Source organism: Betta splendens, chromosome 2, assembly GCF_900634795.4.
Source record: "Betta splendens chromosome 2, fBetSpl5.4, whole genome shotgun sequence".
Taxonomy (NCBI): domain Eukaryota; kingdom Metazoa; phylum Chordata; class Actinopteri; order Anabantiformes; family Osphronemidae; genus Betta; species Betta splendens.
Genome location: NC_040882.2, coordinates 28,031,533 through 28,047,475, shown reverse-complemented (window position 1 = coordinate 28,047,475; position 15,943 = coordinate 28,031,533). Strand labels below are relative to the sequence as shown.

The 15,943-nt window shown below is 51.2% G+C and overlaps 2 protein-coding genes across 4 annotated transcripts; one reads left to right on the top strand and one right to left on the bottom strand.

Moving 5' to 3' along the window:
- Positions 1–360: 360 nt before the first annotated feature.
- Positions 361–5,267, top strand: LOC114851274 (ceramide-1-phosphate transfer protein-like). The gene is made up of 7 exons (XM_029143020.3): positions 361–481; positions 665–726; positions 821–981; positions 1,059–1,182; positions 1,551–1,747; positions 2,014–2,258; positions 3,871–5,267. Exons 1-6 carry the CDS (start codon positions 391–393, stop codon positions 2,237–2,239), a joined length of 861 nt encoding a protein of 286 aa, XP_028998853.1. The 5' UTR covers positions 361–390; the 3' UTR covers positions 2,240–2,258; positions 3,871–5,267.
- Positions 5,268–6,957: 1,690 nt separating this feature from the next.
- Positions 6,958–15,813, bottom strand: LOC114851230 (uncharacterized). Of its 3 annotated transcripts, none has more exons than XM_029142923.3 (18): positions 15,573–15,813; positions 13,969–14,034; positions 13,744–13,894; positions 13,591–13,667; positions 13,210–13,442; positions 13,080–13,126; positions 11,963–12,396; positions 11,744–11,885; positions 11,578–11,660; positions 11,272–11,504; positions 11,148–11,197; positions 10,911–11,062; positions 10,602–10,834; positions 10,412–10,509; positions 9,986–10,338; positions 9,677–9,909; positions 9,294–9,415; positions 6,958–9,214 (listed from the first exon to the last, which is right to left on the bottom strand). In XM_029142923.3, the coding sequence occupies exons 1-18, from the start codon at positions 15,811–15,813 to the stop codon at positions 7,888–7,890; spliced, it is 4,275 nt and encodes a 1,424-aa protein (XP_028998756.1). In that variant the 3' UTR covers positions 6,958–7,887. The 3 variants fall into 3 exon arrangements, with proteins under 3 accessions (XP_028998756.1, XP_028998759.1, XP_028998757.1); XM_029142926.3 differs by having other exon boundaries at positions 11,963–12,345; XM_029142924.3 differs by lacking the exon at positions 10,412–10,509 and having other exon boundaries at positions 10,552–10,834.
- Positions 15,814–15,943: the final 130 nt, after the last annotated feature.

The window sequence follows — 15,943 nt, the reverse complement described above, 5'->3', positions numbered from 1 at the left end:
CGATCACAGACACACAGAACTCAGAACAAGCACCATGAGGAAAAGTGACCACAACCACGATGCGGTTTGTTCCACTTTGTGCTTGTGTTGATTTCTTCACTGTCTTTGTTTATGGGCCTGTGTTTAACCAGTGTTTAACAGAGGCACCTGCTTTAATAACTCCTTTAAAAAAAGCCTGTTGTTTCGACACCTCACTCCGTTTCCTGCTGATGAAACATTAACTTCTGAGCAGAATGCTGATTAGCTCCTGTGAGACAGACGCAGGGCAAAGGTTGCTGTGGGCTGTTTGCTCTGTCGCTACCTGTGGGAGCGCGTAGCCGACCTTTGACCCCAGCAGACGGACGCGGAGCCTGTGACACGGAGCTGGAATCACAGCACGCCGTCGCCGCCATGGTCCTCGTCAGACGGACGCCGCTGCTCCGCTACCTGCTGCTGGCGGCCATGTTGGCTCTGCTGCTCCTCATCAGCTCCTTCTGGCTACGTGAGTGTCGCTGCCGCTGGTCGGCCATGTTGGCTCCTCCTGCCTCCATCACTGGGCACCCTCTGTTCAGTGACGTCCTGAAGCGGACGGTTGGTGGAAATGACATGTGACTGTGTTCACTGACTGTGATTCTCTTACGTAACGTGTCTGTGCTAAGTAACTGTGACTGGTTTGTGTCCTCAGCTCACGGCGGAGGTCCAGACTGTGGCGCCGCCTGGCCGCCGTGTCTGAGCCTCTACCACACGGTAAAAGCAACAATCCTGAACCTTCACTGCTTCAGGCTTCACACGTGGGAGGTGTGAACGCAGCTCCGATGCCTCAGTGTCTGTGTTCATTCAGCCCAGGCCTCCGCGGGTCAGGGAGGCAGCCCCGGTTCTGAAGGAGTGTCCGGGCCAGAGGTTCCAGACCTGGCGTCTCCTGCTGAGCTTAGAGTCCAGTCTGTCGGACGATGACGACGTCCTGCTGGAGCCGTACCTGCAGAGCTGGGACCAGCTCCTCGTGTACAGACCTGTCCTCCTTTCATTCCTCGTTGCTGCTGTTACCGCAGACTGAAGCAGCTCGTCCTTCTCGTTTCCAGCTTCATGGAGTCTCTGGGGGCCGTGGTCCGATTCTTCTCTCAGAAGGTGGAGGAGAAAATCCTGCTGATGCGACAGCTGTCGCTCTCACACGGGGCAGAGGCTCCTTGGAAGCCACTGAGTGGGGTAAGAGAGGGGGAGGCTGGAGGGTGAGGGTGAGAGGATGTGGGGTGAGACAGGCTAGAGGCTGAGGGGAGGAGAGGGGGGCTGGAGGGTGAGGAAGGGTGAGAGGCTAGAGGCTGAGGCTGAGGGTGAGAGGCTAGAGGCTGAGGGTGAGGGGTGAGGCTGAGGGTGAGGCTGAGGCTGAGGGGTGAGGCTGAGGGTGAGGGGGGAGGCTGAGGGTGAGGGGGGAGGCTGAGGGTGAGGCTGAGGCTGAGGGGTGAGGCTGAGGGTGAGGGGGGAGGCTGAGGGTGAGGGGGGAGGCTGAGGGTGAGGCTGAGGGTGAGGGGGGAGGCTGGAATGACCCCGGGGCTGACGCTGTCCTCTGTGTGGAGGCCTACCGCTCCGTGGGCTCCATGGTGGAGGCGGAGCTGGGAGCAGGAATGGTGGACTTCTCGCGGCGCTCGGACTCCGGCTGCCGGACGCTGCTGCGCCTGCACCGCTCGCTGCTGTGGCTCAAGCTGATGTTGGAGGGTTTGGCTGAAGGGCCGGACGCAGCAGGAAGGTTCAAAACGCCAGGAGAGCTCGGCAGGTAGGAGTGAAAACCCAAGAAGAACCTACGTGTTCTTGGTTCTGCAACGTTCTCACGATTCCACCTGGTTCCTCACGGCTCCTCTCGGCTCCTCCCGGTTCCTCCTGGTTCCTCCTGGCTCCATGTGGTTCAACCCTGGTTCCACCCGGCTCCTCCCGGCTCCTCCCGGCTCCACCCGGTTCCTCCTGGTTCCTCTCGGCTCCTCTCGGCCCCTCCCGGTTCCACCCGGTTCCTCTCGGTTCCTCCCGGCCCCTCCCGGTCCTCAGGCAGGCCTACCAGCAGGCGCTGGCCCCCCACCACCCCTGGATGCTGCGCCGCGCGGCGGAGCTGCTGTTCGTGGCGCTGCCGGAGCGCGGCTTCTTCCTGCGGCTGGTGTGTGTGGAGCAGCAGGAGGCGGAGCCTGTGCTGCGGGTTCTGGTCCAGGCGCTGACGCGGGTGCACGCGCGGACTCAGCGCATCCTGGCCCGGCGTGGCCTGCTGGAGCTGCCCTGACCCGACCCAGCAGGCCCAGGTAGGCAGGTTCTGTGGGTCCGAGCGGAGCGTGCTGCGTTCAGGAGCAACGGTTACTGGCTGTGAATGGAATCAAACGGCTGAAAAAACGTAAATGAACGTTTAATGAGGGTCTGTTTTCATCAGAGACGCGTTCACAGTAAGAGACACAGACTGGAGCTCCTTTATGGGTTGGTTCTGGTTAAATACAGAACCTCAGTTACTGATTCTGTGCTCAGCATCAAAGCTATAAACTCATATGAAGCTGACGTGTTGTGCGCTGAAGCTAGAGTTTGTAACAGCTGATTGAAGGGAAGCAGCTCGGAACCGGTCCACGTCTCCACACGGCGCTGATCCACGCGTTTCCAACAGCCCATGAGCAGCACTCAGACCCAGCGGCGTCTGCGGCTCCCGGTGGCGTCTTCAGGCAGTGTCTCTGGGTGAAGCCTTCTCACAGGCTGCAGTCGTAGGGTCTCTCCCTGCTGTGGGTCATGTGGACCGTCAGGTGCTCCTGGCGGCAGCGCCGCGTGGACCTGCTGGTGCTGCCGCTGGTGCCGGGCAGCTTGAAGCGCTGCTCCAGGCGTGTTTGACCGGGCCGCCCTGCGTCCGGTGCGTCAGCCCTCACGCCCGCTCCTCTCCAGGAGCAAGTATTCAGGCCGTGGCCGCTTCCTCGCCTGCGGCTCAGCCTCTGGTTTCCACTACTCGTGCTCAGCAGCGCCGCCGGCCTCTGACTCCTGGTCCTGGTTCTGGTCCGGAACCACGCTGTCCGCTTCCTGAGCAGAGCTGCTGCAGGAAGAAGGCACCGTCAGCTCAGCATCTTTATCACCACACGTTAAGGATCTAAACCAGTGCTTCTGTATTATTTTCTCTTGCGCCCCCTGCAGGAGGAAGTAAACATTCCACCCCCTCTCAGAATTCGATAAAAACGCTTTCAGCTTCTGACGTTAGAGATTCAAACCTACAACCTCAGCATCAGCAGCTTAACACGCACCTCTGCACACAGTTAGTGTAGTTATAACACTCCATTACACAGGTTCACCAGTGCAGCGTTAGTTTACTGGAGTAACGTTCACAAAGCGGACGATTGTTGGAGAGTCGTCAACTTATCAGTGTGATTGTGGTGTAATGTCTTTAAGTAACAACTTAACTTAACTAAGACAGTAAACATAGCGGTCTTTCCTCGTCTCCCACCGTAGTCACAGTGAAGCTAATCGCTGCATACGCTTTGTCATATTCCCTCGTCTAAACTTTCAAGAGACTTGCGTTTGTCTCATTATCTCTGTCTGTCTCCTCCTTCTATTTATCCCAGTTAAATACTTCCCTGTGGCTTTTTATCTGCCCTTCACGTGTCTGTGCTGTGTCGTGGTCTGTGGTAAAAACTACCTGCGACCCCCCGGGGGCGCACGCCGCTGTTTGAGAAACACTGATCTAAACCAACATCAACGTTTAACATGTCGTCATCAACGTCCATCCTTCGTCGACGTCTAAGTGTCAGAGCAAAAAGCATCTCACATCAGCCCTAGTTAGTTAATGCAGTTTCAGTGTGAGCCGTTTTACTACGTCCAGTGTTTGTACCATTATTATTATGGTCTGTATCACATCAACATGTCACGTGGTCATGTTTCTGTCTGCAGCCTGTGTCGACCTCCACTCCGGCCTCGGGTCCTCGGGTTCAATCCCAGCAGCGTCAGACGACTGGGTCTGATCAGCGGCGGCGCCGCGACGCTGTGAAAGGCAGAGCTCTTCATCCTCTTCATCCTCTTCGTCTCCCGTCTACAAGAAATCCAAGTTTGAAGAAAACACAAATCTCAGTCGTTTGTTTAGTCAAACTTTTTATTTAACACTGGACTTATTTATTGTCAATAGCAGAAGGTTTATTTATTATTGACTCCATGTTTGTAGCATCTCCATGAAATCAGAAGCTTTTTCTACAGATGTTTAGCCGATGTTGTAGCTGCTAACTCAATAAATGAATCCCCAGATGAACTCAGTGGGTGCTTCATGTACGCGTTACGTGACCTTGGCTCAGACGAACAGCGTCGCGCCGCATCCTGGGCCGGTCTTCAGGCCGCGGTCGATCTCCGCTGCCTCAGGCTCCGCGTCCTGGGCCTCTGCAGCCCCGGCTCAGCCCGAACACGTCCACAGCAGTGTGGCTGCAGCCTGCAGGAAGGTGGACCTGAGCAGCGCCAGGACGTCGGGCTCCTGGACATGAGCTCGACAGCTCAGCTCCTGCGCCGACGACCTCACCCGGACCAGTGGAGGCAGAGGTCCGTCTGCAGATGTTCACCTTCAGGCTGAGGGAGACGTTCAGGCGTCTCCTACCGTCGGTCGAGGCCGCGTCCGGCTGTGAATCCTCCAGCATCAGGACCTGAAAGCAGTCACTGAGCCGAGGTCAGCGGAGCTTCCTCCTCTCAGGGTGACTGGCAGAAGATCAAAGGGTTTCCTTTATTAACCAGGACACTCAAAGGCGGTCATCACACTAGTTTTCCTAGTAGATCCTGAGGTCCAGCGGGTTCAGCAAGTCAGCGCTTCTTCCTGTTTGACTGAACTCTGGGGGAACGCGTTCTGTGGAGCAGCAGGTCAGAACGATCAGTCCCTGAACGTCACAGAGCGGTGGAGCTTCTAATAATCTCATCTGCCTTTTTGCCTTCGCGTGGTTTTACATTCATTCTCAAAATCATTTTCAAATGCAGGATTTAAATAAAGCGATGGATTTAATGATTTAATGCTTCCTTCACCAGCGTTTAGGTCAGTGATCCTGTTACTAAACTTGGGACTGACTGTTGTCACACTGTACAAATCATGCTTGGAAAAATATTAATATGTGAAGTATCAGCACAAGTTTATTATTACAGCTGAAAAACAACAGCTTCCCACCTTGATGCCAGTTCAGAGTCTGGGTCTTTCAGATCTTCCTGTTTCTGTCTGGAGCTCAATGCTGCATCTCCACCGACCCCATCATCATCATCACCATGATCATCATCCCCATCATCATCATCATCATCATCATCATCATCATCATCATCACCACCACCACCACCATCACCATCATCCCCATCATCATCACCACCACCACCACCATCACCATCATCATCATCAAACCACAGGTCCAAACCCAGACTCCCGGTGTCTGCACAGACGTGGAGCAAAGTTGCGTTAAGTTTTAAGTGTTTGTGTAGAAACGTCCCCTCGTGTAGTCATCGTTGACAGACCTTGATGTTGTGTGTGTCGCTGATCGTCTCCTCCCTCCTCACCAGAACCACCTCATCACTGTCCGGCTCCGGGTCGTGACTTTCCATGACAGAGAGACAAAAGTCAGACAAAGTCCAAGCGCCTGCTGTTCGTTTCACGTCTGTAGTTTCCATAAATACATTTCTCTGTTTACTGTATGTGAAACGAATAACAAGTAAACATGTCATAACCAGTTCATTAATACGTAAGTACGGTGAGAAATTCACCTACTACAGATTGATGACAGTGAAACCCAATGCTTTCAATGAATAAATCAATCCACCATGACTTGTTTTAACTTTGAAAAGTTTCCTGTTGCTCATTAAAATAAACAAACTTCCTCCAGAATCGCTCAGTAACACGTTTAGACCCAACACGTTTTTAACTCACCTCTTCGGTCCAGTTTGACCCGCGGCTGCAGAAGTGCCTCCTCTGCCGCTCGATCTCCTGCCTGAAGCCCGACGCCTCCTCCTCGTAGCTGCGGTTCGCTCCAGCATCGCTAGGACCTCCTGCGCCGCCGTGGCCAGTTTCTCGGTCACGATTCCTCGCAGAATCTCCGCTTTAGAGACGGAACCGAGGCCGTCGAGCGTCGCGGAGCCGCCGCTGGTTCTCTTCATCCAGTGAAACATGACTGATGCGCCCACACGCCTTTGCTCAGCTGCAAAATTGTGCTGTTTTGGACTCACGTGCCACCACGAAAACCGTCCGTCCAGAAACAAAAAACAGCGCCGACAGTTCCGTAAACAAGACTGAATCAGCACATTTTGGTCCTCCTTTATAAAAGACAATGCAGTCCAAAAACGTCAGGGATTTATTTGTGAAATCATTAAGAGCAACAATCTGAAAATCTTTGATTGGTTTTTGGTTTCAACCTCTTTAAACTCACCTACAGGTTTCACTATCACTCAGAGCGTCTGTGTCTGTGATGGGCAGCTGTGGATCCAACCCTCCTGCCTGTGCTCTGTTGTTGCTTGTTGTTGCTTGTTGTTGTTGCTGTGCTTTTCTCTCTCTCTATCCTCTCACCCCAACCGGTCGAGGCAGATGGCCGCCCACATCCAGCCTGGTTCTGCTGGAGGTTTCTTCCTCGTTAGAGGGAGTTTTTCCTCTCCACTGTTGCTGTCTTAATTAAATGCTTGCTGTATGTGGGATTTGTTGGGTTTAGTTGTGTGAGGTATTAAACCTTACTTTGTAAAAGTGCCTTGAGATAACCTTTTTTAAATTGGTGCTATATAAATTAAATTGAAATGAAATAAATTGAATTAAAACTTGATGATAATGCTGACATAATCAGACAAGAGAATAACCTTCAACCTTTTAGTGACGCAGTACTTTACTTTTATAAAAACAACTAACAAACATAAAAGGTTTATTCAAAATGTTTTAAAACCCAGTAAATATTGTAGAAATATTTGATTATATAATATATACTTTCTACTGTTTAAGTAAACAGAACAGTGTTATTGATCTCATAAAAACAAAAAGATGCAAAATAGAATGAAACCTAAGCCAATATTGATTTATTGGTTGTAGATGTAGAACAGTGACCTGGGAACCAGTAATGAGTCACAGAATCTTCTCTGAGCTCATCCTTCATGCAGCGTCGGGCACCGAGGTACAACTTCAACATATTTATCGGCATAAACACAGGCAGAATTCAACAAAGCTAAAAATCCCCTTATTTTCAGTTCTTTCAGAATTTGTTTCTTTGAACAGAATTTAAAGTGACGCTAAAAAAAACTATGACTAAAACAATAATTAACAAAACCATTCAGGTGATAATTAAAACAGCTTTGGTTAAACAGGAGAAAACATCTGAACATGAAACAGCAAAGATCCCATTTTGTTACTGAAACATTTCAAATAGACGCAGATGTGACAGTTTGACACTTTTCGCCTGTAATGTTGTGAATTAGGTCTGTGACTGGTGATCTTCATTCTGACCGTCAGTCTCGTGTCTGTGTTGAGGCTCTAACAGGCGTGTCCTGCATGTTTTCGTTTTTCTCACTGTTAAACGGGAGTCTGGGGCTGATGAGAGTCTTTCTCCTGCTTGTGGAGCATCGAAGGACGTTTCTAGACGTGTGTGACCTCGGGTGCTGGCTCGACTGCATCAGGAGCAATAACTAGTTCAAGCTTCATGGTTCATCACTGTGTCAAAGGTGGAGAGAACTGATTAATGGCTGTGTTGAACACGTGTGAGCTCTGAGTCCATGAAATTAACCTTACGACCCAACAACAAAGAAAAGACTCCCAGTAAATAACGCTCACTTAACTGACTTTGAGCTTTAAACATCTGTAACAGGTTCCCAGTTGCCACAGCGCTGCAGACAAACCGACTCTTCTCTGTGGTTTGGTTAAATACCAGCAGCCTCGGTACTGGCTGACTCGGTACAGCTGGTCCGACAGCTGTATGATCAGATTTACTACAACCGCTTCTCCACATAATGGCTCTTCATGTGGGTTTTCAGACAGTGGCTCTGGGTAAAGTCTTTGGGGCAGATGGAGCACTTGTAGGGTCTCTCTCCACTGTGGGTCCTCATATGGATCTTCAGATGAGTTCGCCGAGAGGACGCTTTGCCGCAGACCTTACAGGTGAACCTCTTCTCCCCGGTGTGGGTCCTCGTGTGGACTCTGAGGGTGCTCAGAGCGTTGAAGGCCCGTCCACAGGTGGAGCAGCTGTAGGGCCTCTGGTCAGCGTGGACGATCATGTGCCTCCTCAGAGACGCGGCAGAGGACAGCTCCTTGCCGCACTCGGTGCACAGAGTCTTCTCTTGTCTGCTGTGCGTCTTCAGGTGAGCTTTTAAAACATCCAGTGAACAGAAGGCTTTGCAGCAGACATCGCAGAGGAACGACTTGTCTCTGGCCGCGTGGATCCGCTCATGCGCCTTCATATGTACCAGTCGATTGAACCTCTTCCCACAGACCTGACAGGCGTAACACTTTTGGCTAGTGTGAACAGACCTATGGAGAGATAAACACTTGAAGTAAGCAAAGGTTTTCCCGCAGAGTCCGCAGCGGTAGGGTTTCTCCCCCGTGTGCGTGGTGGCGTGAGCCTCCATCTGGCTTTTGTGGCCAAACGCCTGGTGGCACACGTCACACTTGTAGGGTTTATTCTCTATGTGAGTCAGGCTGTGAAACATCAAACTCTGCTTGGTTGCGTATGCTTTAGGGCAGAGCGCACACCTGAAGGGCTGCTCTGTGCTGTGTAGAGCCGTGTGTTTCTTCAGAGAGCCCAGGGTGAGGAAATACCTCCCACAGATGTTGCAGGCGTGCGTTTTCATGTGAGCGTCCAGGTGGCGCCTCAGCTCCTCCGCACCGTCGGCAGGTGCTCCACACACCCCACACAGCTTTTCTGCGTGGTCCACGTGCCTCCAGGCGTGTTTGAGCAGTATGTTAACGGTTCTATGCAGAGAGCCACAGGCTTTGCAGGAGTAAAAGCCTTCAGCAGTCCTTTCTGGAGGCGACTTCATAGCTGCTGATCTCCTTCTCCTTGAACGTTTGCCTGCTCTCTTCCTCATCGTGACTAAATCCCCGTCAGGTTCACTCTGCTCCTGCTCTTCGTGGTCCTTGTCTGGCTTCCAGTCCACATCTCTGTCGCCACTGTCCACCTCATCATCGTCGCTCTCAGGTGCAGAAGGAGGGGCACTGACTGACGGACTCTCCTGAGCTTCTCCGCCCGCTTGTATCTGTGTTGCAATAGGGTGAAGGCCTTCGCTGCTCTTCTCGTTTCCTACGAGGCCGATGGTGGAGCTGGAAGTGGAACATTTACATTAACTTCACAAACCTTCAGCCTTGTTTGTACGAAACTGACTGACCGTCCGTGACTCACCTTCCATGCGGCTCATCTTCAGCTTCCCTTGTGTTCGAGGAGGAGGGAGGGTCACTGGAGGCTTCATCCTTCCTCTGGGTTGGAGGGTTTTGCTCCTTGTTATTCGCTGATGGCTTTGTCAGCTGTTGAAACAGGTTTAATTACAAATTATGTTGAAACAACAAGATACTGTGAACAAGTCAGGCGCTAACGTTTTCTACTTGGTTGTTTGTTTGAATAGAAAGGGAAACTGTTTAAACCTGATGCTTTGGTTCCTTCATGGACCCCAGCAGAAAAGATGATAGTCTGACATGCAACATCCCAAAAATCCCATGAACCCCATTGGCAACGTGTGAGATTAGAACCGGCTCATTCAGGTTACAGATAGTTTCATGGCTCATTACCTTCCGCCGGACGTAGAGAGCTGATCGTCCATTCCCAGATGCCTTCATGGACCTGTAGATCTCCTCCGGCGTCATGTCCTGGACCTCCAGTCGCTGCAGTCTCTTGTGTTTGTCAGTTAGGAAGGCGTCAAACGGCCAGTTGCCTTTGGGCAGATGAGGGAAGTTGGACCTCAGCATATCCAGGAAGCTGCCCTTTCGTGGACACCGTAGCTTCTGCACTCGACATTTATGGCCTGATGGAGAGAAAGTGGCTGAATTAAATGCACGTTGGACCCTGATCTGAAACCTGAAGTACCTGAAAGCGCGTACCCTTTGTTGCGAGCACGTTGGTCTGGGTGTCATTCAGCAAGCACACCCTGATATGCAGAGGCCTCCTGATCGCTCTGGAGGAGGAAGCCTCTGCTGCTGCTTCTTCTGGCCTCCAGTCATTATCCAAGTCGTCTCCCTGGGTGTGATTCCTCTTCCAGCCTGACGACAGCGACGTGGTTTCCAGCAGGTTCTGACCACCGCCGCTGTGATCGGCGTCGCTCTGAGCTGTGGAGGCACAGCTTGGACCCGGTGCAGCACAAACGCCGTCTGTGTCCGTCGGCTGCTCTGCTGAGCTGCTGGACGCTGCTTCTGCGTCCTTGTTTCCCACCGTTTCCACCGGATCCCTGCAGGTGCTGTGGAAACAGATCAACTGCATCACGTCACAGTCAGACGAAGACCTACTGCTGATCATCAGCTGACCTTCACCTTTTGCTCTCCTCACTCTCATCGTTTGTGGCTGCAGCAGCTTCATGTTTCCTCCTCTGAGGACAAAGGTCTTTCTGGACGTGAGGTCGATCCGCAGGCTGGAAATGAACCCAGGAAACTGATAATGAGTCCCAGATTACCTGATGTAGTCACAGACGTGACTGCAGCGGCGGGAGCAGGCAGGACCCACCCTGGCTCGTATGTAGAGGGCCGAGCGCCCCTTCCCCGTGGACTTGATGGCGGTGTAGACGTTCTCTGGGGTCAGGCTCTTCATTCTCAGAGGGATCAGCCTCCTGCTCGTGTCGGTGGTGAAGGCATCAAAGGCTCCAGTCAGTCGGGGGAAGCTGGACCTCAGGTGATTCAGGAACGCGTCCTCGTCCATCCCCCGGGGGCACTTCAGGTTCCGCACCGCAGAGCTTAACACTAACACCCAGACACACCATTGGTTCGAGTCCTGGCGGTTTGACTCGTTTAGCTCTTTGTTGCTGCTTTTTCTCACCGCCTTTTTTGAGTACGTCAGTCGCTTTGTCCTTCAACAAGCGCACTCGGAAGCGGACCTGCTTTCCCCGCATTACGCTGCACAAGAACGAGCCATCGTGGTCCTCGGCGCTTTCCTGGAGGTGCTTCTCTCCGTCAGAGGCAGAGTCGACGCTAAGAACATGCAGGCCTCTGCTCATCTATTCAGCATTTTATTGACTTGTTTTCAGGTTTCACTCAACCATTTCTGGCCTCATACCTTGTTGATGCTGTAGAATCTTGCTGCTTTTTCTCTTTTTCACAGGTTTGCTGTTGATGTAACAACAGTCAAAGTGAGTAAATGCTTATGATCAGGTGACACGGAGCTGAGCGGCGTTTTGTACCTGGACTCGTATGTACAGGGCCGACCGCCCTTTGCCCGTTGACTTGATGGACTTGCAGACGTTCTCTGGCGTCAGAGCCTTTGGTTTCAGGGGCAACAGTCTCCTGGACGCGTCGGCCGTGAAGGCCTCAAACGGCCCGGTAAAGTGAGGGAAGGCGGCCCTCAGCGCGGCCAGGAAGCTGTCTTCTGTCATGCTCCGAAGACACCGCACCACCTGAATCGGGGACTTAACCACTAACACACAGACAAACACCCTGTCACTCACAAATGTGGGCGTGTCAACAGCTTTTCTCTCTTGTGAACTTACGTCTGGATTTTATGTTCTTCATCAGACACACTCTGAGACGAAGATGATTGGATTTCCTGACTCTGGTTCTCACACACTGATCTCTGGAGAAGAACATGTTAAAGACGATGTCAAGGAAAAATCGGACTCGTGTGTTATAGTTCAGAAGGTGATTCCACGTATGAACCTTCTAGGTGAGATCAGCTGAGCCGGGTTCCTCATGTTCAGGTCTGGGATGCGGCTCTGTGCTGCCGTCTCTGCAGTGGCCGCTCCATCGGTGCCTCCTTTCTCCTCTGCGTGGCCCAAGAATCTGTGACTGCTGACGGTAGCTGAACAGAAGCAGCCGTGGAGTCAGGCTTTGGTCCACTATTTGCTCACCGTGTGGACGTGGGGCTTTTTATCTTACCCTCCTTTGTGAGCGTGCTGATCCGGGCGTCCTTCAGCAAACAGACCATGAGCTGCCGACTGGCCAGTGCTCTAGTGCTTGACGGCTGTGAGCGCGTGAGCCGTCCTGAAGGCTCGTCCTGGTGGTCGGACCTCCCACTGGGCTCTCCTGCAGAGCCGGCGGGTCCGGGCGACGGGGACGGCCTGGTGGCGTCTGTGGCTCCTCCCCTCAGACCGTGGTCGGGGGTCCCCCCGTCACCGTGCTCGGCATCAGAGCGGCCAGGAGACGGGTCTGGACCTTCAGCCCAACTCTCTCCATCATCGTTGTCGGTTTCCACCTGTTGGGCTCCTGAGCTGATGGACACAACGTCTGCGTCCTCACGCTCCACCTTTTCCACAGGATCGCTGCCGACACAGGAGCGTGAACCGAGGGGTTTCAGTAAGTTTCTCATTGACCTAAAGGTGACAACAAACCAAAGCACGTCTCTAGGTTCCAAAGTAGAAGCTGGCTCCAGCTCTGAATCCCACTGTAATGGGAAAAATGGTGCCTTTTTGCATTCGTCATTCTGCATAGTCATCATGCGCTCTGTGACGGTTTAGGTTCAACACTGAACATTCTTACACAAACAACTCATCTCTTTTATCCTGTCATACATCAAGTTTAGACGTCTGATGTTCTGTTTGACTGACTAATGTCTCTGTGTTTTACGCCCTGGACTCCGGCTTGCTCATATTATCTCCTCTCCAGACCCAAACAGAGTGAATCTTGTCTTTGAAGCTTGGTGTTCCTTCCTCTCCAAAAACAAGATGCAGATGATGCATGTGTGAGAGTGTAAACACTCGCACACGCACGCACACAGAGATAAGGCGGTCAAAGCATTTGATTGGACCAAAGAGACATTCCACACGCCAAGGAAAGGGACAGACGACTTGGAGACTTTGGGATCGTTGCATCACACCTCCATGGTGTGTGCTCTGATCTCCCCAGCTGCTTTTTTGATTTGCTTTACTCATTATTTTTTATTATTACAATGAATTGCACAAAAGGACAATTCTCTCCTTTGCCTTTTATTACAAATTTCCTTGACACCCACGGACTGGATGCCACATTCTAATGCTCACACAAGCCAACGACTCACCTTCCATGAGTCCTGGTCTCATCGATGCTCTGCTGTTGATCCTCAGCCTGGACACAAACAAGCAGACGTCAGCTGATTATCTAACATGACTCGAGCAGTTCAAACCTCCAAACGTCTGTTATTGACTCACCTTCAGATGGATGTACAAGGTGGATCCTCCTCCTTCCGCTGACTCCATGTTCTTGTAGATGTTCTCTGGTGTCAGTGATTCTGTTTTCAATGGCCTCGGTTTCCCGGATGCGTCGATGGTGAAGACCTCAAAGGGCCTCATCAGTTGAGGGAAGGTGGAGCTCAGTTGGGACAGGAAGTCGTCCTTCCTCAAGCCCCGAGGACACGTCATCATCCGAACGGAAGAGTTTAGAACTAGCACACGATGAGAATTAACCACAACATTCACTCTGTGAATAACAGCACAATGTCTTTGTTCCTCCTCCAGACTCTTAGCTCATCTGTTCACTTGTCCTGGTTTATCCCTCACGTCCTGTGAGCAGGGTTCTTATTGTAAACTTACCACCTGTTTGGAGCTTGATGGGGTCCGACAGACACACACTGATGGTTATGGGATCCAGTGTCATCATAGACTGAGCTCTGCAAAACATCAGTAATTAAATGTAAAGGATTCCTCGCCTACTTAAAGTAAAGTAAATGTACTGAATGTTCTAACCCTGTGTGTGGGACGAGGTGACTTGGTTCCCTCTGAGGGTTCTGGTCGAACCCGCTGCTCTGCGATGTCTCAGCAGATCCAGCCTCCTCCTTCTCACAGTCAACTCCTGCTTCCTCCGTGCGGCCTGACACATCTGGACTCCCAGCAGCATCTAAGACGATGGAGGCGCTGAATATGTTTTGTACAGCACAGGATGACGTGGCAAAATGAAAGGTGAGGACATACGTGTGTGTGGTCTTTGCTCTGCCTCCACACGGACTGCAGCATAAACAGGCAGCGGTCCAATCTCATCTGGATCAGAGAGAAAGGTTGTGCATGAGTTCAGGTTTAAAAGACATCTACAGCCGAAAGACAGTGGTGAACATCACAAGTTTATTGCAACTTCCATTTTACAGTAACTTGCAGTAAATGCCTTGTACGGTTTGAAAAATATACAAACAAACAAACAAACAAAACCATATTAAATAGTATAAAAGTGTGAACTGGTTGCGTCTTCTCAGTCAAACTGTTCAGCCAATAAACGGCTACGAGCTCAACATGAGACGCTGGAACCTGCTAACGTTTCCCTGTTTGGCAGGTTCATGTGACCAGCGTAGGACTGTGATGGGTTTACACTGAAGCATCCACAGCATCCACAGTGAAGCATCCACAGAAAGCACAGTGAAGCATCCACAGAAAGCACAGTGAAGCATCCACAGAAAGCACAGTGAAGCATCCACAGCAAGCAGTGAAGCATCCACAGAAAGCAGTGAAGCATCCACAGAAAGCAGTGAAGCATCCACAGAAAGCACAGTGAAGCATCCACAGAAAGCAGTGAAGCATCCACAGAAAGCAGTGAAGCATCCACAGAAAGCACACCAGTTCCTGCAGGACTTTAGCAGCACAAAACCATGTGCTGTGTCGTCCAACACTCAGACTTTCATCCATGACAGGAGGATGTGGACGTGTGAATGCTGAGGCTCATGTCTCAACCTAACAGGAGCTGCTGCATTCAAACTCAGTGAGCTGCTGGAAGAACATGGCCACGTGGGAGTTGATGCGCGCCACCTTCCTGTGACCACGCGCCCCGTCCTCGGCTCGAACCCAACGCGAGGGTGCATCTGGTGCCGACGTCCAGATTGATCTTCACCAAAAGTCAAATCTTATCTAAATTAAAACTGAAGCAAGCTCGCGCTCTGCTGCTAATAAGAAAGTGTGACATTTCTCCACGGCCCAGAACAATAACTATAATTTGTCTCTTCATAATATGGAGTTGATTTTCTGACACTTTCTCCTTTGAAAATCTGTTTAGGAGCTTATTGTTAGCAGCTTATTGTTAGTCCTTTTAACTTCACAGAAAGGAATTTCCCCATTGTGGGAAAAATAAAGTTGTATCTTATTTCATCTAATCCATTCAAGTGATGTAATCATAGCTTAACGCCACTAACTAGTAGGAAATTAGTTTTTAAGCTAATCAGTGTAAATGCGGAAGTCACTTAAGCAGATCATCAGTCGTTGAGTAACAGTGTATTTTCACATGTTACACATCAACAGTTTTATTTTTAATGTTCAAGGTCCCATAAATGCTGCAGAAAAGCTGTTTAACGACACACAGAAAAGGTATTTTCAGGACTTTTACAAACAATTTAAATACTTATAGTCCAGGTAGTGGACTAATAGTCCAACTGTGCAGACTTCCTTGAAGACGGAGTGCGCGCGCCCGCACACACACACGTAGAGACTCGGACCTCTGACCCGGAGCTGGTTCTGACATGGTTGGAACTAAAGGGCTGTAAAAGTGCAGCCTGGTCCTGGTGCGTTCAGGGACCGTCACAGCGGGCAGTACTCACCTGGTCGACGCGGCGCGAGCTGAACAACAGTTTCCATTTGCCTCCTTCGCTGCTCGAGGTCCTGTTTCAAGCCCGAAGCCTCCTCTTCGTAGCCTGTTATGGTTCTTTCTACAACAGCGAATATTTCCTCCGCAGCTTTAGTCAGCTTCTCATTGATAAATCCTCTCAGAATTTCCGCCCTGGACGGTTTAGCGTCAGCGGACTCCATCTGGGGAACGTGAACCGCCGTAACATGCTCCATTTGTCATGAAGAAAACCTCGAAAATCTCGTACTTTTGCTTCAAAATACAGGCAGTTGTGTGAAATGTTGTCCGACTAGAAACAACCCACCAGACAGTTCCGCTGTGGCTTGTCTTCAGTTTTACGGCAGC

Excerpts from the sequence above, each read along its gene's own strand:
- LOC114851230 (XM_029142923.3), bottom strand. The coding sequence starts at position 15,813 with ATGGAGCATGTTACGGCGGTTCACGTTCCCCAGATGGAGTCCGCTGAC. Across the intron at positions 13,443-13,590 it reads CATCAAGCTCCAAACAGGTG|TTCTAAACTCTTCCGTTCGG; the intron begins GTAAGTTTACAA and ends ATCGTGTGCTAG. Across the intron at positions 9,910-9,985 it reads CAACGTGCTCGCAACAAAGG|GCCATAAATGTCGAGTGCAG; the intron begins GTACGCGCTTTC and ends TCTCTCCATCAG.
- LOC114851274 (XM_029143020.3), top strand. The coding sequence starts at position 391 with ATGGTCCTCGTCAGACGGACGCCGCTGCTCCGCTACCTGCTGCTGGCG. Across the intron at positions 482-664 it reads CATCAGCTCCTTCTGGCTAC|CTCACGGCGGAGGTCCAGAC; the intron begins GTGAGTGTCGCT and ends TTGTGTCCTCAG. Across the intron at positions 1,748-2,013 it reads ACGCCAGGAGAGCTCGGCAG|GCAGGCCTACCAGCAGGCGC; the intron begins GTAGGAGTGAAA and ends CCCGGTCCTCAG.